This window comes from Protopterus annectens, chromosome 10.part0, assembly GCF_019279795.1.
Source record: "Protopterus annectens isolate FY-2018-M chromosome 10.part0, PAN1.0, whole genome shotgun sequence".
Lineage (NCBI taxonomy): Eukaryota > Metazoa > Chordata > Ceratodontiformes > Protopteridae > Protopterus > Protopterus annectens.
The window spans coordinates 127,667,751-127,689,875 of NC_056744.1; the positions used below are offsets into that span (position 1 = coordinate 127,667,751).

At 39.9% G+C, this 22,125-nt stretch overlaps 1 protein-coding gene across 1 annotated transcript in view; it reads right to left on the reverse strand.

Moving 5' to 3' along the window:
* CACNG4 (calcium voltage-gated channel auxiliary subunit gamma 4) overlaps positions 1 to 22,125 on the reverse strand; it is a 1,134,870-nt gene that overhangs the window by 142,402 nt on the left and 970,343 nt on the right. The window contains exon 3 of the mRNA XM_044085097.1: positions 4,305 to 4,445. Within this exon, the coding sequence (XP_043941032.1) occupies positions 4,305 to 4,445 (141 nt within the window). The remainder of the gene's footprint in view (positions 1 to 4,304; positions 4,446 to 22,125) is intronic.

The window sequence follows — 22,125 nt, forward strand, 5'->3', positions numbered from 1 at the left end:
CTAAGCTATGAGCAATTATACTTAACTGTGCTTAATACTAGTAAACTTTGCTTAGCAGTGTTTCACATTGCTTAAGATATGTTACTTATGCATTTCTCAGTATGCATGACCATTCCACCTTCATATATATATATATATATATATATATATATATATATATATATATATATACATATATATATAAAATATCGTTCACTACCACATAGGCCATTTCAATGTATTTTACTGTAATTTAAAAGGTAAATGTCAGGAATTCTTTTTATTCACAAATTTCCTACAGAAAATAGGAAGGGGAGTGGTGGGACTCGAACTCTGCACCTCTGACTGACCTGATATATAAAAAGTCTATGGCAGCACAGGATTTGTTACAATGGACACCAGAGGCAGAATTTGCTTTCTGCAGACTGAAACAGTTAATAGCGTCCTCTTTGTGCGAGGGCTCTACCACTACGCTATTGCTATTTGGCTTAATTTGCATATAAGTAGTTTATTATCCTCTTCGATATCTACACTGCTAACTGTAGCTAAGCAATGGGCAAACCCACACATACACTCACAAATACGGGCAGCTATATCGGGAATAATAAAAAAAAATGGGAAAGCTTTACATTTTAAACTTGTACAGGGATTTAGAATGTGGGGGAGTGTAGTGTTGGGTATGTAGACATTTGAGCGGACTTGCTCATTTCAGTTGACATTTGCAGTTTAGGCACTTGCAGAGGTGTGGATATTTGGACTGCTCGGCAGTCTGACATGCCCCCTGCACTCATGCATGCTCAGTGTTAGCCTTAGAGTTGAGTCAGCGTGCCCTCATGAATACACATGACGCGCTGACATCATACTCCTAGACTGCAGTTTCCGTGTAAGACTTAGTTAGTCTTACATGGAGGATTAGTGAATCCCGGCCTCAGACATTTGCATTATCATTGAAATCTGATACCAGTGCAATGTAAACACATACCCTTCCTACCAGGTTTCAAGGCCTAGCACTCACTCAGGCTCTCTAGGGATGGTATCTCTTTTACTGGTTGAAAGTAGTCATGTTCCTCCATAAATCCATCATAACTTTACTCATATGGCAAAATGATGATCTGGAACTTCATCTTATCCTTGTAACTATCAAGAAGATCCCTTATCACATCCCAACCATCTATCAAACTCTTTCTATGACATCCACAACCCATGAAACTTTACATTGAACAAACATTGTTATTCTTGGAGACTTCAGGTATCTGTCTATAGGAAAAAGATCTGCAATACTACAAATAAATACACACAACATTTTCAGATTTCAACAGTGCAGTCTCTGTAGACCACATAGACACTCCCTTACCAGGAATACAAATTTATTGGACCTGCCTTCACAAATATAGCACCATTATGCTATATGCCTCTAGTTGCCTAACCAGAAGTGAACTTTGACCACGTTTTGGTGGTTTTCACCATTAGGACCCAACTCAAAATACCCAGAAACTCCTACTATCTTCAGAAATTTCTCAAAGGCAAACCTACTGCAGCTAACTGATGAGCTAAAGCAGTTTAAGAGACCCTGTCCACCAAAGGACCCAGTAGCAAATATCACTGCATTTGTAGAGCGGTTCTGTTTTCATCTCACTACCTACATTGAAACTTTAGTCCCTATCTGATAGAAATACAATGCCATGTACATGAACAAACTCCTTTGGTGAAATGCTGATATAAACAAGATATATAACAACAGAAAAAATTCTTAATAGAAACAAACTCAAAACCAAGTGCCTTAAAACTGAAGTCAAGAAGTTAAACAGGGAACTTAGGAACAAAATCAAATCTGTGAAGGCAAAGTATGAACTGAACATTTCCACCTCTTTGGAAATGCCAGTGACCTTAAAAATAATATTCAGCACTCCCCCAAGATAGTATATAACAACACCACCACCTAGCCAGCATATTTCAAACTCCTCCCTTCCCTATCCAGCTTTCTGCTGTATGAGACTATGTCCACATTCCCACACTCATAAAGGTAATGTCTGAGGCAAACATCACTAGCTCTATTGACCTGTGACAATGTACTGGGTTCCTTCTCATCAATATGAAGCATTGACTCTTTGACTCATTCTTGCATCTGCTCAACCTCAGTCTCTCAACTGGTTTCATTCCCGAGGCCTTGAAAAAAGCTGCTACTGTTCCCCTCCACAAAGGAGGCCCCCACCAGTGATCCTGGTAGCTCTAGACCAATAAGCCTTACCAGGCTATTCAGCAAGGCAGTGGAATGTCAGTTCATGATCCCTCAGCTGTAACCAGTCTGAGTATGTAAAAGGAAGATTCTGCCTGACAAACCTGTTGGTATACTTATTTGAAAATGTTAATAAAGCACTGGACAAGGGCACATCGATATACAAAGCCACTTGACAAGGGCACATTGGAACACAAAATCTCCTTAACTTGGCCATGGCCTTCACTACCATTCCACATGTGGCATTCATTATAGACAAATAATCAATCTAAATGTGAACCCTTGTGTAACTAACTGGGTAGCAAACTGGCTGACAAATGTAATCAAACAAATTAGAAGTACGGTATGTTCTGCTCTAAAAGTCAATACTGTGGGGCCCCAGGACTTAGTTTTGGGGCTGCTTCTATTTGGCATCTGTTTCTCTGATGCCAAAAGACTTGATGCACTGCAGCTGCTTGGGACAGTGGTGGTTAATGAGAGACTGCCACAAGACTCCATAGCTTCCTTTCACTCCTCGGCTGGGAATTTCTCATTTTCCTTTGGGTGTACCTGCAATCTTACAAGGATCTGCTGTGGAAATCTCTGTAGCTATCTGTACCATAGTTGCATACAGGAATATATCTGCATTCTGATCAATTGGCTATAGCTCCGAGGATAGTTTCAGCAGAACCTCAGTAGGTAAGCCTGACTAAGAAAATGCAACTACTTCAGTGCTGGCAGTCTTACTACTGCTTGGTTTCCTTTTTTTTTTTTTTTTTGCTAAAAAGAACGCTTTCCTGCACATGCTCTTCACATTTTCCACCAAAACTGTGACCCATAAACACCCCCCCAAAATAAAAATATGTGACTGTCTCTTGTGTCCTGGCAAAATTCACCCCATTGATATAAACATCTCTTCATGTCTTTCCTGGTAATAAGCCACATGCCATGTAGGGCTAACTCAGTCAACAAATAAAAATCAATTAATAGACAAATATAAGAAGTGGAGATTATGGAAAGTGCATCTTCTCATGGTGCAGAGGGCTTGCAACTGCACAAAATGTTGTTTTTAGACTAGGATTAATTTCAATCTTCTGATTTTCATTCACTGCAGAATGTTTGGTTTTTTTTGTTAACCAGACCCATCCACTTACCCAATGAATTAAATAAATGAATCTATAGAATTAATAGATCATTAATACATTTGTTCTTATTGTGCTTTAATTTTTTTTACAGATTTCTGAAATACAATATATATGTCGGTAAAACAGAAAATTTGACTTTGTTAACAGTTCTGAAGGCAGAAGTTCAGTTTTAACTCAGCATTAGTTTCAGCAGTTCATAGTGTCACAAGAGTAGACATCTGATTTCATATATATGCTTTTTCAAGCTGTCGACGATAATGAGTCAGAGGCTAATTTTGAAGTAGATTTACTCTGAGAAATATGAAGAAGAATGATATAAAAGCAAGATTAAATTAAAATAATACAGCTTTATTAGAATATTTATTAAATATTTTACAGCACATGTATTTACAACACGTCTAATTATTTGTAACTTATTACACTTGCAAAATATTTTCTATTAGGAGAATATATTTTCAACAGTGGAAAAATGAAGCTAAAATGTTGCGCATTGTTGCAGTGAAATATCCTGTTGTTCAAGCACTTGGAATGAAATGTACGTACAGTGGAACTCCTCTGTACAGGCAATTACACCAACATGTAATAAGTTCTTTAGTCATAAAATGTAAGGAGAAGGGATTCCTTCATTCATTTCAGTATATCTTTAGAACTCAACCCACTGTTGCTGCAAACAAAGAGAAAAGTCAACTCATGTTTTGGAAAGCAGAAAGAAATATACCTATCTCTGTTATCTTTTCATACCCTAAGTAGGGTGTAGTTTATTGCACTGCATCTGATTAAACACTACTGAAAGGCTCATCAAAAAAGGTTTACATTTTTGTTTTTCTTTAGTGCTGATTACCTTGGTCCAGTGGAGTGAGACATATTGCTTACATTACATAGTTTTAGATAAATTAATCAAAAATGCTCTACAGAAAATAAAATCTGTGGAAAAAAGAAATTTAATAAAAGAAAGGTATCTATACCTGCTGCTACAAAAAGAATCCCAGCACTTAAAACAACGTTGTTTTTGCTGCTATAAATTCTTCCAACTGCGACACAAAGTCCTCCAACCAAAAGCAAAATAGTACTCAGAATTGGGAAAACACTTGAGGCACGGACAATACCTAAAAGATAAAGGCACAAATCAGTTAATCAGACCACATCTACAGTTTTCATACTATACTTTGCATACCAGTTGCTATTTTGAAATCATGAAGCTTTCATTCTGTGTTTTGGCCTCACTGATTTAACTGTTTTTATCTTGTCTTCTTCTGAGATACAACTTCAAAATGAAAGTGAAAAAATGCCCATCTGGTACAACGTGTAAACAATTTCACATATCTTGATATGCAAAAAGATGCTCATGTTAATTGTATGTGAGCCTAAGAAATGTAAACAAACCTTGCCAAATCCATATTCCCATACACAATAATGGGGAAAAAATCCCCAGTAGACTTCAACGTAAAACAACCTCCAGATATTATAATGGCAAAATGCAATATTAATAATAAAAATTCAACTTCCAAGTCAGATGAAACCAAATGCAGATTAGTAGAACATAACATAAATATCTCTCCCAGTTATTACAAAAGGGAAGAAAGCCAAACTAGCAAAGTTATAGAAAGCTAAAAAACAGAACACTAATCCATGAAAAATCATTTCAATTGAAAAAAAGCACAAAACACTAAAATTAATATTACTACATTTATAATATTCAAAAACATGAAGAATATACAAAAGGGAATCAACATTCAGAACACTGTAAAATCAGTACCAAGAACCTATATAAAGCAATCAAATAAAAACTTAACAAAATAGAAGACTACAACAAATTAAACAAAAACCACAACAAAAAGTCCAAATGTATTCCAAAATAGTTACAATATTATAAACTACCTAGAAATCAAAAAGCTAGTCTACCACACTGACTTGTAAAACATTCAGTAGCAGCAAAACAACACTCCATTTCTTCACGAAAAGACAGTCATAAAAAAAAACCTCACAATACAACAGCTTTCTCATTCTAAGTACTGCAGTAGTGAATCTGCATACAAAAACTAGTACTTCAATTTCAACTCAAGTTTTATTACTGAAGTTATTTCTTAAGTACCTTTGCAAACTCAAAGAAAAGCACATGAAATGTGAACAAGACATAAATGAATATTAAAAATAAGTTTTAAGTATTGTTTTGAAAAAATACAGTGAGAGTATAAACAGTCATGAAATACCTGATGTGTTATGTCATAAAATCATATTGGGCTGGATTCACAATGGCTTGTACGGAGTCTAAGAGTAGAGTAAGACTCCATGCAGCCATCATGTCCGACGAGCGATCCAGGAACAGCCTGCAGGGGTGTGCAACAGAGCTCCTAACACATCTCTTACATGGACAGGGCCGAGACATGCAAAGTACCTCAATTTCAGCTGAAAGGCATGCAAAAGAGGTAGATTTTATATTCAGGAAACCCAAACCTGTCCGAGTAAGAGTAGTGATATCTGCAGAAATGTACTCAGTTGACAACTGAGTACCGTTCTGCAAATAGCAAAACGGAGCCGTGACAGCTCGAAATAAAGGTTGCATCCAGTAGAGGAAGCATGCCAATGGCCAAATATGTGGCCATTGGCAATGTTTCCTGATGCAAAATGAAAAAAAAATTAATTAATTTTTTTTTGTCCGATTTCCGATGTTTAAGCATAGCGCAGCGTTGCACTAAAGGGCTGTGCTCTAAAAACCAGAAAACTAATAATAAAAATCCACAAATGTGGATTTTATGTGAATTTGTAATGTACAATGCAAGGCAATGGCAGGCTGAAGACAACATGGCTACCGGGTAGGGGTTGCTAAGGGGGGAACCCAGTCTAAGAGATGTAACCAAGCATTAGTATGCAAATGAGGGTAAGGATAGTGAATCCCAAGTCTACATAGCAAATGAGCACAGTCAGTGGAGTGTAAGACTAGGATAAGGGGAGTAACAGAGTAGGATATAGGTGACATCATGAGGGGGGTATGTATGAAAGAAGCTAATCTCATTGGAGCAGAGTGGCATGTGTTAGCTGTCAGTTGCTCATTACTGGAAGAGGTGTGTCAGTAGGTATCCTAGCTAAAGTCAAGAAATAGAAGGTGCACACTGTGTCCACCCCCCTGAGGGAATGGAAAGGGAAAAAGAAGCACAGCAAACAGTAGGAAGTTAACCAGGGAGAGTCAGCAGAGCTAGCAGGTGGAAATAATCAGAATCAGGCAATCACACAGGCAGTACACAAACCCAGCCCAGCCCAGCACTTAAAACTCTGAAAACAACAGCCCATTATGTTTCTGTCAAGAGACACTGCAACACTGGAGTTAACTAAGAGAAGTGAATACTTAAAAAGCTTAACTGACAAAAAAAATGTTAGTGGCTGCAGTTGCAAGCAGTGTCTACTGTTATTAATATCAGTATTCATTGTGTAATACCCCACCTCTATACATGACGGCAAAACTTTCTAGAGGGAGTGAGACTGACACAGCTAACATACATTGCACAATCATGAACTTGCATAGAACATACTTAAGAGCTATGGTGTCTGCCCCACTCAGATATGCTAGTGTTTGTAGTGCCCTGATACTGTATGTGGTTTGTATAGTGCCTCTGTAACGTTATTGTTTGCTAGAATGACTGCTTCTCTTATCACTGTCATGTAATGCAATTCCACAACACTGGCTGTTAAGGATTCACAGAACAGGCTTTGTCTAATGGTCTTTCTGTTATTCCTTCATTGTAAGGAATGATATATTTATTACAATATCAGATTATTTTGTATCTGCTGTGGCTTAGTAATAATTCATGCAGTCTAGTGTGTCCAAGGTCTGGGGTTCGAGACTGACAAGGGTGTTTTATTTTGTAGATGAGCAGACTACAAGCCTTTTAGCTACAGGTAAAACGTTGAATAAATCAACTATGGTAGTGGAGCTCAGTCAGCAACATTCTGAAAGGTTACACTGGGCATGCTCACACACATAGGCCATGTCAGAGTATAGCAATGGTCCATACCTATCAGGCAGTTACAGGTGTCAACCCAGGAACCACACACTATCCAGCAATCTGGCCTGTGCACACAGCTATATGACAATAGACACATATACAATATAGTCGAACCCTGTCATAATCACATCTTTGCTGCAGATACCTAAGTTGTTCATAGAAAGTGGGGAAACGAAGACGATAAACACCTGCAAAGGGTATCATCAATAAACAGGTGTGAATCCTGAACATTATCATAGGTGCAGAGTCTGATCCTAGGCTATCTGCCCTAGGGCATGTACACACCTAGACAGAGTGTGTCTGGCATGTGCAACATGTCCAAGTTGAATACTGTGCATGTGAAAAGTAGGTCACTCAAGATAGCCCATATATGTACAGTCCATTGTGCATCTGTGTAGCAGGGACACAGAAGATATCCCATGGCCAGACATACAATCACCCATACACCTGACCAGCTGACTCACACAGAGCTATTGGACACCTTCCAACACACATGGCTCATTCCTGCAATTACTGCAGACATTACCATGACCAGTCAGAAGATATCTGCAACCTACAAATGTGGCAGGTGAAAAGGCAACACACAGTAAAGCATATAGTGTGCCGTGTTAATGCCTGTCTTTGTAGTATTATAACATAGTTAGGTAGGGGGTTGAAACCTGCAAATGGTGTGTATGTGTGTCACATCCTTTGAGAGGAGTGGCCTTTTTGTAGACTGTAGACACAATGAAGGAGCTACATTCTTCTTTGGAAAGTCTGGTGATGTCAGCATCCTACAAGTATAGCAGGTGGAGACAAATGCCCAATAAAGCATATAGCGTGCCGTGTTAATGCATGTCTCTGTAGTCATATAACATATGTAGATAGGGGGTTTGAATCCTGTAAGCACTGAGTGTGTGTGTGTATGCAATTCTGTTTGAAAGGAGTGGCCTTTTTGAAGACTGGGAAAACACACTAAATATGTATATTCCTCTTTGGAAAGACTGGTGATGTCACCACCCTAGAAATACAGACGGAGAAGGGAAGCCACCCAGTAAAGCAAATAATGCGCTGCACTAATGCGTCTCTCTCTAGTGTCATAACATACTTAGGCAGGGGTTTGAATCCTGTAAGTGCTGACTCTGTGTGTGTCACTCTTGGACAGTGAGGGTATATGCCTGGGGTATACGTCAGACATGTTCATACACAACAACGACTGACAATAATAGACAGTCTTTATAAGTGTACAACAGCCTTGTGGATATGCATCCAGGCCTCTAATGTCTCATGTGACACACCTTGGAACTCCACAATACCTATGGATATGTGGATACCAAGGGACACATGACATAACATGAGGCTGTATGTACACATTGGTACCCAACATACATGTTGAGGGCTACCACCTATGTGGTACTGACGGGATAGTAAGTATAGTACATGTGAATAACTATGCCATAGTCAGATTACTGCTATACAGCATGTATCAGATGACAGGCATCTGTCTGTATGATACCCTTGTGTAGGATATGTGTCCCTACAGTGCCCTGGTTGGCGCGCACGTCCGCACATACACATTGCACTGGATAAAGCGCTGCTAAACTTTTGGGCAACCCTATTTAGCTGGGTAAAGCACTGCTTAAATCTGGAGCCTTTAAAATATATATTTTCTTCAATAATAAATTGGCCATTTCACTGCTTTTTATAATATTTTAATCATATATGTCAGGTATTATTTCATATACTGATTTGGAACATAAAAAATAAGAAGAGCAGTGGTGGGACTTAAACCTTGAGTGCCTATTCTTTGGGCTAACGCTCTACCATTACATTACTGCTACTTGGCAGAATTTGAATAATTAGTTCTTATATGCTATTCACTGTCACAATTGCTAACTGTGGTTAGGCAATGGGCACACCCGCACACGCACGCGCAAATACGGGCAGGCTGAGGCAGCTATATCGTAGATTAGAAATAAAAAATTAATATTTTGCATTTTATAACTTTGATTGGGGTTTCCAGTGTCAGGGAGTGTGCTGTTGGGTGCAAGTACATTTGAGCGACCTTGCTCTTGTGTGCTGACATTGTGCTTTGTAACAACTTGCAGGGGCGTGACCATTTAGACTGCTCAGCAGTCAGACACGCCCCTGCTTTCATACTCAGTCTGTGTAAGAGTTACTGATGAGTCAGCATGCCCTCATGAATATTCATGGCTCGCTGACGTCATACTGTTCAACTGCAGCCTCCGTGTAAGACTTATTAAGTCTTACACGGAGGATTCGTGAATCCTGCCCTAATTATAAAATGAAAAAAATCAAAGTGAAAATACAACAGAAATCATTAAAAGGAAAGAGACCCAGGTCCAAGAAGAACAAAACCGAGTCTGCAAACAATGATCTGTTTTGACAAAAACAGTCTTAAGTTTACATTACAAAGTCCCAGGCTCCTTCTACTAAGATGCTGGTTCAGTTGTAGGCTAAACATTATACATATTATAAGCCCAAATGAGCCACTGATGATCTTCCTGAATTTCCAGAACCAGAAAGGGATTGTGTCTAAATCTATGGATGTCATGTCCCCATTTACTCAGCCCTCATTATGCCAACCATTGAGTATAATGTCCCCTTTGACATGTATCTGTCCAGGCACATGTAACAACTGGAATGCCCACAGAGATACCTTACTAAAAGGATACAAGATTTAAACAATATGCCATACACGGACTGACTCAAAGCCCTGCCACTCTACTTGGTATCCTACAGACTGCTAAGAGGTGACCTGTGCCTGGCAAACAAGACATCCTCTGACCCAATACTGATGGGTTTACTGCACATCAGAAAGTCAAACAGCATCAGAAAGACTTGGTCTAGGCATCTAAACCTCTTCTGCAGCATTAACACAAAAGCTTTTAGGGACAGGTTCATCCTGCAGAGGATACCATTACTCTGGAGCAAACTCCCCATCATTTTAAAACAAAGCTCATCCCTGTCCATATTCAAGAGTAACTTGGGTTTATAGTTGGAAAACACCAGGACTGCCCCTGTACTACTAATAGACAGAGACAGTTCCTTAATGCTTTATCCCATGCAAGTGTCCCTTCAAATTATCTACGGTATGATCCCAGTTATTCTCATTAGGGGTAATATATAATTATACAGCATGGTATGAGTAGGACCAACCTAACACCAAATGGGTTAGGTTAATTCAAGTATCAAAAGAAAAACTGGCCAGGTTTAAAGTGTCTCACCAGGGCAGCTAGCCTAGTACTTACCTAAAAACCTATGAACTGCCCCCAAATCCTGAATGACAGATCAACAATAGTACAGAACAGTATCTTCAGACATGGCGCATCACTTCCCAGCTTACATGATGAATGTACAGCAGCAGCATTAATGAAGCTCAGTGCCTCTAAAATAAGGATCCTGATGATACAAGACCGCCACTCACAAGCTGGTATCAAGCCAGAACAGCACCATGCACTGCCGAGAGATCCAACTACGTAGAAGAAGTTGTGATAAAACCTGGAATCTCTAAACTGCTGATTATGCAGAACCGAACATTGACTGGAATGGAAACAAATTTTATCAGGGCAATACCAGGAGCAGTGTCAAGACCTGGGGAAAGTACCAAAAAAATAAAAGTATAGCTGTGAAATAGAAGTCAAAATCTCCTGGGCATTAAGCTGTAAAGCCAAACACAAACTGGACATATCTATTGTCTAAATGTATAAACTAAAACAGAACTGTGTGTGGGAGTGTGCTCTGGAGAAGCTAATGAAGATGGCTTTCTATGGGTTGCCAGCACAGATCCAATTTCACTTTCATTGACCCTGTATTGTCAACCCACTTTGGTCTAAATATTCAGGTGATTGACAGATGCGCTAGATTGACAGTCCCTGAGGTATGGGGATATACACTTTATGCTGAGATTATTTGAATCAGAGTTAGTATATACAATTAACAGGTGGTGTGGGGCTGCAGGGAGAGCTTGTCTTCTGAAAAAAAAACAATGTAATTTGTTTTGCATGTTTAGACGATTAGCATGGGAGCATACACTGTAGTGTGTCAATTTGTTTTTGTTGATGTATGTTAGCTAAGAAATTCATTGCAAATTTCATCCTTGGGACATTTATACAAAACCTACATATTCCAAAGAATCTTAACCTCCCATCATCACAAAACAACACTTGCTAAAGGTATTTTCCAAAAAAAAAAAAATGCATCCTCTGTGGGACCTGATAACATACCCAGCAAACTACTGACAGCACGTTTAACATGCACTGGTGGACACGCTCTTACAGCTATTTAACCTGAGCCCAGTTACTGGCTTTGTACTCAAGGTATGGCACACAGCAGTTGTGATATAATTTCATACAGGTGGCCCCACCACAGACCCCAGAAACTACAGATCTATTAGCCAGATGAGCCTAATCTGCAAGCACATAGATTAGGTTGTAGCTGACCTGAAAATCTATGATATTAAAAATTTTATAAGACTTGACCCCCAACTGTTTGGCTTTGTTATAGGTAGATCCCATCTAATGAATCAGGTAAACTTCTTTGAAAGTATAACAGAAGCAGTGGACAGTGGTCATGCTGTCCATACAGTATAACTTGACCTCACCAAAAATCTGAAACTATTCTGCATGCCAACATTATCAATAAGCTAAATACACTCCAAACTGATCTCTGCATAGTAACATGGAAAGCAAATTGGCTGAGGGACAGAACCCACACTGTGAGAGTGGCAAGTTCATCCTGAAAGGGTATGAAGGCAACCAGTTGTGTCCCTCAAGGATCTGTACTAGGACCTCTACAATTCACCATATACTTCTCTGATCTCCAAAATAAAACTAGGGATCTCTGGTTAACCAAGTTTTTGGATGACTGTAAACTGTGTGTCATCCACAAATCCCCTTCTGATATGCAGACTCTACACCTTGAACTTACACATTCTAATAGCTAGTGCACAGAAAGCGGGCTAGAACTAAATACTAAAAATTACAATATTGTTGCATTTGGTGAGCAGTTTGTCAACATAACTTATAATAAAGGCAATGTCTTACTCCAAAATGAATATGTTGTGAGAGATCTTGAAACATGGGTAGATAATTTCCTCTCCTTTAATCAGCATGTTGCAATAGTGGTTAGGAAATCCTTCTCTGGCACAGCTGATCACAAAGGTTGTTTCCTCTAAATGCAAAGAAGTCCTTACCCTCTATATTCTGCACTGAGGAGGCTGGCCCGTCACTGAAGACAATGCCCCATTTATGATGTATCTTACTAGAAATGTTAGGCAGTTAGAGAGACCTAAGAGATTTCTAATTAAAAAAAATATAAACCACAGGCCTAAATGACCTGAGCTACCAGAAGAGGCTAGAGGCTCTGTCCATGTATTCAGTGTTCTATAAACTTACTGGAAGAGATTTGTGAACTGATTTTTGGGCCATTAGGGATCTGGCAGCCCAAGACCACTTATATCTCCACAAATCAAACAATCTAGTGAATACAAGGACCAAAGATCTGAACTTGCTTCAGCAAGTAAACAAATCATGGCAAAGATAGTCATTAACTACCCCTTCTCTGGAACAATCTTCCACTCCAAATCTAGCAAAGTTAAAAGGGGGTTAGACAATTGGATGGATACTCATAAATTCACCCCCAGCATGACTGGCTTTTCACTCCTTGAAAAAGGAAGTTAATCTCTAAGGTTAGGTCCTCGAAAGGCATAAATGACCACATGGCCTAGCTGCCCTATATTTTCTATGATTTTGATGAATTATTAAATATCTATTACTATATATCTTTATCTATCTCACTCTCTCTCTCTCTCTCTATATATATATATATATATATATGTGTGTGTGTGTGTGGGTATATATATATATATATATATATATATATATATATATATATATATATATATATATATGTATCTGCATCATCATAATCAACACCCCCACTTCTCATTTCCTATATGGGATCAAGTGTCGTGTGAACTGTCATCATCTCTCTTAATTCAGTGCCACTGCCCTACTTTCATCAAGAGTCATGCTGGACTATCACAGGTCTTTTCTCAGACAACCCATCATTCTTTTTGCTGGACATCCTTATTTCCTCTTGCCTTCTCCTTGTCTCTCCCAAATCCTTGTTGCCAAATTATTTTTTGCCTTCCTGCACATGTGCCCAAAGTACTGGAACCTGTTCTCTTTGATCTTTTCTATAATTGGAGCTACTTTGTTTTCTGCTCTGAAGTCATCTTGTCTTCATCTGTCCCAAAGTGTGTATCTTACCACCTACTGCAGGCACGTCATCTCCATCAATTCCTCAACAAGCTTCTTCAGCTGTTCTGTGTTTAGTGCCCAAGTGTTTGTACTATAAAGAAGTACTGGTCACACCACTGTTTTGTATGCCTTGCATTTCAGCTTCTTTGGCGTTCCTCTGTCATATACTACCTTAGACATTCTGTGCCATTTGGCTGCACCCACTCTAATTTTAACTTTGACTTCCTCATACCACTATTTCCCTTTCTATCAGTTTTAATTTTCTTCTGACCCCCCCCGGTTTGGCTACTGTGACAACTGTCTTCTCCGTACTCAGTTTAATTCCATGAAATTTCAGTTTTGTATTCCATTCCACCACCATTTGTGAAGGTCCTGTTCAAAGTCTGCTTGTAATGTCACATCAGCTGAATATAGTAGTTTTGTTGATCTGTCCCCTCTGACCTGTTTGCTAATGTAGTCCATCACCAGTATGAACAGCAGTGGGCTGAGAGCTGAACCCTGGTACACACCCACTCCCACTGAGAACCCCTCTGTGAGTCCAAACACTGTTTACATTTGTGTCATTGGGCCTGTGTACCTCAGATCATTTCAGGATTGACCAAATCAGCTTTTCTGAAACCTTGCCATTTGCTTTTTTCAAGTCTGGACTCTTTTCTCATCTGTAGATTCTTCTCCACTCTCTATCTTTCTGCAAACATTGGGTCAGTTGTGTTGCATCCTGATCTAAATCCAAACTGCCCATCTCCCATCTTACCTACTATAATTTTGCATATTCCTTTATAAATTACCCTCTCTAGCACTTTCATGGAGTGTGACAGGAGTTTGATACCTCTACCTACCCATAGCTAAGAATATCCCCTTTGTTCTTGTACACTGGCACTAGGATACTTATTTTCCAGTCCTCTTGGCCACACAATTTTCTCCATATTGCTATGAGTGCCAGTCTCTCATAACTCACCCAACATCTTCATCATATCTGCTGTGACTTTATTTTTGTCTTCTACTTTTCCTGACTTCATTTTCCTTAAAGCAGTTCTTATTTCTTTTAAGGTGGGGTGTTTTTCATCTTTTACTGGTATGCTGCATATGGGGCAGTGCAGTTTCTTCGGGGTTTTCTTCATTCAAAAGTGACTGGAAGTACTCCTTCCATCAGCCTATGATGTCCTGTGGACTGTTAAGTAGGTTGTTGCTGGCATCCCTTATGAATATTATCTGATGACTATCTTATTTTATCTTCCTGTCTTTGCCCTGCAATCTGATAGAGTTTCTTTGTGCCATCTGCTGAGTCACTTCCCAGAAGATGGTAGTGGTCCTCTGATGCCTTGTTCTTTGCTATTAGGAATGCCTTCTTAGCCTTCTTGTTAGCCAACCAGTATTCCTTCATAGACTGGTCCATATTTTCTATCTCCCACTTTTTCCCGTACTCCTTTTTTCTTTTGATAACTTCCTGGATTTGTGCATTCCACCATCAACTTTGTTTTGCACCTTATTTCCATACCTGGCTTGGCCACAGGTCTGTACAATCGTCTTCACACATGCTGTTTTGAGATGCTATAATTCTTCTTCAACTCTGTAAAACAAAAAAGGCTCCTGGAAACTGTAAAACACCACAGAGTGTATTTAATGTTGTAAAGCGCTTTCCGTCTACCTTACACAATCAGTAGACTTCCTCAGACAAATTGCAATAATAAAGTGAATCCTGTTGCTCTCTTTTAAAACAAATTGCACAGGCAATTAGCCAATCAAGCTTCAGTGAATCAAAAGCCTAATGAACACAAGCTGCTGGTCGAACAAACATTTAAAATTCCGGGTCACTAAAAAATTCATAAAGTAAATATAAATAAAACATATAACAATGACTAGAAAATGTTTCACAAAATGACATCTTAATAAAGACGACAATAATTGCTTTACCGCATCAAACTTCTTAACTTTAAAATGCAAGCCAAAGAAGTGGTCTCATTCAAACCAGGGGGGTTGTATGAGTTCAACCTCAATTGCCACATTAACTCACATTTCTCTAACAAGAGTTGATGGGGACCCCCTTTTAACTCAACTGTAACATGATCAATAACTCTAAACAAAAAAAACTATGGGTAGGGTTCTCATCACAATGTTTGGCCAAAGCATTAACATTATTTTTCCTCCTAATGTAAATGTGTTCATAAATTGGTTGTTTGGGTTTCCTGTCAGTCTTCCCCCATGTAAAACGCGGGGCACACTTGACAAAGTGTCAAGTAGACGACAGACTTAGAATCACAATCAAACCTTCCCCTGATTTTAAAACCACAGCCATCAACATTGAAATTTGCTCCTGTTGAAATAAATTTACAGTAATTAAACGACTTGCATTTAAACGTGCCATTTATCCTATGTGTGTTACTGTACTCAGCTTCCATAATATTCTTGAGGTTCCTACCCTTCTTCAACTCTACCTGTTTTCCTAAGGTGCTAGAACCATGTGTCTTTCTTTGATCTCTTGTTCTTTTGCTCCAGTCAACTTCCAGATCTTCAGCCTAGCCTCAGTTGACCTTAGAACTAAAAATGAGGTGTTCCGGCATTTTTGCTTATCAATGATTCTACACTCATTATCTGTTGACTGTAGAGTCTTGTGTAACCACTGCTTGCAGCTGATTATGCTGTGAGCCACCTGTTTCATTGGAGATGACTTTGCAATCTCTGATTTTACACCACTGCCCTTTCCTTACTAGGAGGAAGTCTACTTGAGTTGCATGTTGATCATGCTTAAATGGGATCTTGTGACTGTCTCTTTGCTGAACCATGTGTTGGCCACTATTAGCCAATTTGCCAGACATAAGTCTAAAATGGCTTCCCCTTCTTTATTCCTGTCACTCCACTGTGAGGATCAAGCCAGTCTTCATATCCTGTTCTGTCTGTACCAATATGAGCACTCAGGTCTCCCATTATCACCACCGAATCATGTTGTCCTACTTTATCTCATAGGTTCTGCAAGGAATTACCTCTCTTCCTTGTCATCACAACCCTGCTGTTGGTCATAGGCCAAGCTTATGAAAACTGCTCTTTATACTGGAGTCTGACTGCCATGAGTCCATCACTAATTCTAAAAATATCCCCCCTCACTGTCTTCTGAAGACTTTCCCCCACTACAATTCTTATACCATTTCTGGTCTGGTATCCATCTGATTAGTATACAATGGGTACGTAGAATGACTTTGTTGCACTGCCTTTCCACCTTGTCTCCTGGATATACATATGTTCACTTTCCTGCTTACCATCATGTTATCCACTTTCAAGTTGCATCCTATCAATGTTTCTATTTTCAGTGTAGCAGTCCTTAGTTCATGTGTGAACAGAGCTATCCCAGTAACCCAGGCTGGGCAACTGGACACCAGAAGTCCAGAAGTGTATTGACCTAAGGCTTGGCTTTAAGGTGGGCACACATGGCACACACTGGTCAACAGAGTCACATAGACGTCTCCCACCATTATCAGGAGTCCCTGTTGTAGGTTTTAGCAGGTCATATGCTCAACCAACTTATTAGCGATAAATACCCATATTGTCAACAATAATCCATGTGACCAAATCACCTATAGCCAATTTTACACCCTTGAGTAGCTAGGTGTGACAGGCTGTGTAGACTGTGATCCCTGTTTTCCTATCTAGAGGATCATACATACCATAATTAATGGCTAAAGTGGTTTGTTTACACAGCCACAACTCTTCTGCCGAATGACACCATTCATTTTTTTTTGTGGGTGAAGTTAAGGTGGAAACACCCACCATCTGTTTTTTTTTTTTTGGGGGGGGTGGAAGGATCCCCTCAGAAATAAGGGGAGGACATGCAAACTCCACACAGGTATTGGTAAGTGGAAAGGATCAATCCCTGTACCTTGTGCTTGGGAGGTGGAAACCTTAACCATTATGCCAATGGTGTCACACGGAGCTCCTGTAAGTAATCTCCAAGCACATTTCATTGAGCTCAATATCCTGAAACTGAAAATAACTGAAGCACAAGATCTTAAATGGAACACTGTTAAAGAATGAGCAGTCACAAGCCGTAACAGAAAAAACTGCTACATTATTGATATTGTCATTGCTACTTACCTCTACGCCCAAGTTCATGCAAGAAACAAGCTTCTCTGTACCCATTTGTGAAGGATGTGCGCTTATGACCACATACTTAATTGTTCTCATTGAAAGGTCATACAGCTTTAGAAATTAGTGTAATACCCAGTTTCAGACAGTACTCTTCACTATGCTCATGCCACTTTGTTTTAGTTAAGTAGTGGATACTTGGTATACCCACAATTCATCATCATCATCATCATCATCATCATCATTATCATTATCCCCTTTTTCCCATTTACATGGGGTCGGGGTATCGTATTAACTGTCACCAACTCTCTTGATTCAGTGCCACTCTCCTGCCTTCTTCAACACTCATGCCTGACTGTCGCAGATCTTTTTTCACACAATCCATCCACCTCTTTGCTGGACGCCCTCGCTTCCTCTTACCTTCTTCCTGTCTGTCCCAAATCTCCCTCACCAGATTGTATTCTGCTTTTCTACACATGTGCCCATACCATTGTAATCTGTTTTCTTTGATCTTTTCTGCAATTGGAGCTACTTTGGCTTCTGCTCTTATGTCCTCATTTCTTCGCATCCTACCACCTTTCTCAGGCACTTCATTTCCATCACCTCTAGCTTCTTCAACTGTTCTGCCTTTACTGCCCAGGTTTCTGTACCATACAGTAGTACTGGTCGCACCACTGTCTTGTACACCTTACTTTTCAGCTTCTTTGGCATTCTTCTGTCATATACCCACAATTCATCGTAGCATATTTGTCCGAGGTACTTTCCTGCAGTTGTTTTTAATTTTTGGTTAATTTTGTTACAGTTACTTGTATTATATGAGATAGCACTGCACTTCCTTTCGGTGTTTTCACTTTTTCCTATTGTGATGTGACTGACTATTTGGTGTAAATACAAGTTAGGGTTGTGGAGGGCTTGTGCTGAGCTGAAAAAATAAAAAAAAAATAATGTCTTTGACATGCTTCTCTGTTACAGATCGATCAGACAGAACACCAAAATGAGTTGCACTTTCTCCAGGCTCAGTAGTTAATATTCCACACCCCCCCCCAGCATAGAAACACCAATTCTAGCATTCATGGATGAGGTGTAAGCCCAAGAGAGACCATCTATATTCAAGTGAATATGGCACGAACAGTGCTAAAATTTTAAATTATAAGGCTGGAGGGTCAAAGCCCACTTGGAAAGCTTAAGGTTGCAGTCTTTCTGTCAGTAGATCCATTGGAGCAATGCACAACCAATAAGTAATACAAAGTTTCTTCCTAACAAATAGTACTTTAGGGTGGTAACACCCCATTTTATGCAAAGGATGCTTGCCCCATCAATAATCAAAGACAAGACTGTCCCTATGCCCACCCCCAGAGGCATTCATGTCTATCAAGAATTGCTTAGAAAATATACTAGTACTGGTTCTGAAAATAAGATACATTTTAATTGCATAGGCTTGATCTGCCTCAGTTGTTCACTTAACCTTCAAAGGAGTCTTACTCTTGATCCTGTGAGTCAAGGGCAAGAAATAGTAGCAAATTTAGGAATGCATTTATGATAATAGCTAGCCAGGCCTAAAGATGCCTTAATATATTTTTTAGTGGTTGATATCAGACAAATTTTCTTGGCCTGTGTTTTTACTTTCCCTTGGTGTATTGGACAACCCATATAGCAGGATTCTGCAATGGTTAACTTATATGTAGCTGGGTAAGAGTGAATCCAGCTTGACACAGGGAATCTAAGATGGGTTAAACTTTTCAGTCCACAGAAAACCGAAAATTTTACCACATATGCAGGTAGGCTGTTACATACCTGGTATAGGGTATACAATTTTTTCCTCCAGCTTCTGGAATACTGCAGGTGCTATGTATAAACCAAAAGGCAGGAATTTATAGTGACACTGCCCATCTGGTCTGGACAATGTCATATTCCATAGTTTTGGGGGGGTCTACTGGATTGTGCAAATATCCTTTTATTAGGCGCACAGCAGATAGATGCCTGGCCATGCCTGGTTTTCAATCCACCTAGGGCATGGGATGTGAACCATATTTAGGTATGCTATTTAGTTTCCTGAAGCCTTTTCAAAACATAGGTTCATAGGTACATAGGTGAGTACTAGGCTAATGACCCTGGAGCCTTTACAAGCCTAGCCCATAGGATTACCCTGGCATCGTGCCACCCGACCTTAGTTCCCAGTGCCTCTGTTGAGTAGAGTCACTGGAGTGATCCCCGAGGTGAATTTTCTATTTCCCGTCCACTCATCAAGATTTCTCTTGAAGAGGGCCAGTGAGGTGCTCTGTTTGACATGTATGGGAAGTCTATTCCATAGCATGGGCAGTCTCTGGATTATAAACCTGTCCCTCCAGCTTGTTCTATTGATTGTGGTAATGAGGTTGAGGTCTCTGGAGTGTGTAGTGTGGAGGGATTGGGATTTCTTTAGATGTAGCATTTCTAACAGAGCTGGGTTAGACATGGCTTTGTAAGTCAAGCAGAGATCACCTCTAAGTAGGCGATATGAGACAGAGAATAGTTGGAGATTTTTGAGTCTGTCCATATAGGACAAGTGTTTAAGGCCTAGGACCCTCTTTGTGAGGTACTTTTGCAGCCTCTCCACTTGTTGCAGGAGTCTAGTGAGGTACATGCCAAATGGGGCATTGTACTCGATGATTGGCCTAATGAGGGAAGAGTAGAGGGAGACAATGATCTCTTTCTTCCTGGATGCAAAACTCTTAGTAATGAGATATGCCACATAGAAAGACTTTCTGACCACAGTGGCAATGTGGTGGTCAAAAGAAAGTTTGCTGTCAACCTGTGTTCCCAAATTTCTTATAACGCTTTCTGTGTTCAGTGGACTACCATTGATGTGTTAATTCATGGGAACCGGGTTTTTCCCAAAGGGGATGATGACACATTTTTTGGCATTGAGCTTAAGGCCATGGTTCTGACACCAGTCGTTGGTTTCAGTGAGGCCTTTTTGTAGGATGTCAACATCACTTGGGGAGTTAATTACGGCACCCAACTTGCAATCGGCTGCGAACTTTGTCAGCCAGAGTCCCTTTGTGTTGGCCTGGACTTCAGAGAAGTAGATACCAAACAGGAGAGGACCCAGGACCTAACCGTGTGAGGCTCCACACGTGACTGGTTGGCAGTCTGACTTGGAGTCAGCTACTTTCACACTGTGGGTTCTATCTGTGAGCCAGTTTGCAACCCACCTAGTGATATAGGGGTTGATGCCTAGCTTAGTGAGTTTTTATGTGATTCCTGAGTGGGGAATGGTATCAAAGGCTTTGGCCAGATTAAGGTAGGCTGTATGAACCACCTTGCCTTCATCCACAGCTCTGGTGACTGACTCAAAGAAGTTGACCAGGTTGAGCAGGCATGATCTACTGTTCACAAAACCAAACTGTGTGGGATCCAGAGTTTGGAGATTCTCTGTATCCTTGTTTATTAGGTCCATAATGATGTGTTCCATAGCTTCGCATATCAGACTCATCAGGCTAATGGGGCAATAGTTCCCAAGGTCGTTAGTTGCTCATCCTTTGTGGAGAGGAATAACTGTAGCAGTACACCATCTGGCAGGGACAAAGCCTGAGGTGAGTCTGTGATTGAACAGAGCACACAGCTGAGGTGCCAGTTCACTCTGTAGTTCATATAGAACACAACTGGGGATATTGTCAGGTCCCATAGAAGCTGTATTCTTGGCCTTGGACAGTGCTGTTTTAACTTGTGCAGCAGTAATACTGAGTGCCTGGCAATCTACTGGTACTGTGATTGGTCCATTGGTGGGGATTATTATATATTATGTTGTTTGTCTTTTCGTCTTTTCCCAGTTAAGGCCTGTGGGAGTATATTAGTGCTATTCTACTCACTGCGTGGCTCTTCTGTGAGTCCAGGTTTGCACATTTGCTTTACCTCTTCCTTGCATGTTTTTGGGATTATGGCGTGTGCTATGGTTCGAAATGCACTTTTTCAGCAAACACAGTTTTTATATTGTTTTAGATTAAACTAGTTCTGCAAAGTGACTTTGAAAATATGTCTTTACTTCTTTTTTCTGAGACATTGGTAAAACATCTATTTTTAATGCAGGACATGCTGGGGGGGGGGGGGGCTTAACTTCCACTGTAAACATACTTACTACAGAAATTTCAGTTCCTCTCTAAGATTTCATAATAGGCCTAATGAGGGATAAGTAGAGAGTTATTATGACCTCTTTCTTCCTGGATGAGAAACCTTCTGTAATGAGATATGCTACATAGAAGGACTTTCTGACTATAGTGGCAATGTCGTTATCAAAGGAGAGGTTGCTGTCAACCTGTGTCCCCAGGTCTCTTATCACACCTTTGGTGTTTAGTGGACTAGTGCCTATGTGGTAGTTCATGGGCACCGAAATTTTCTCAAAGGGAATGATAATGAACTTTTTGGCATTGAGCTTAAGGCCATGGTTCTAGCGCCAGTCATTTGTG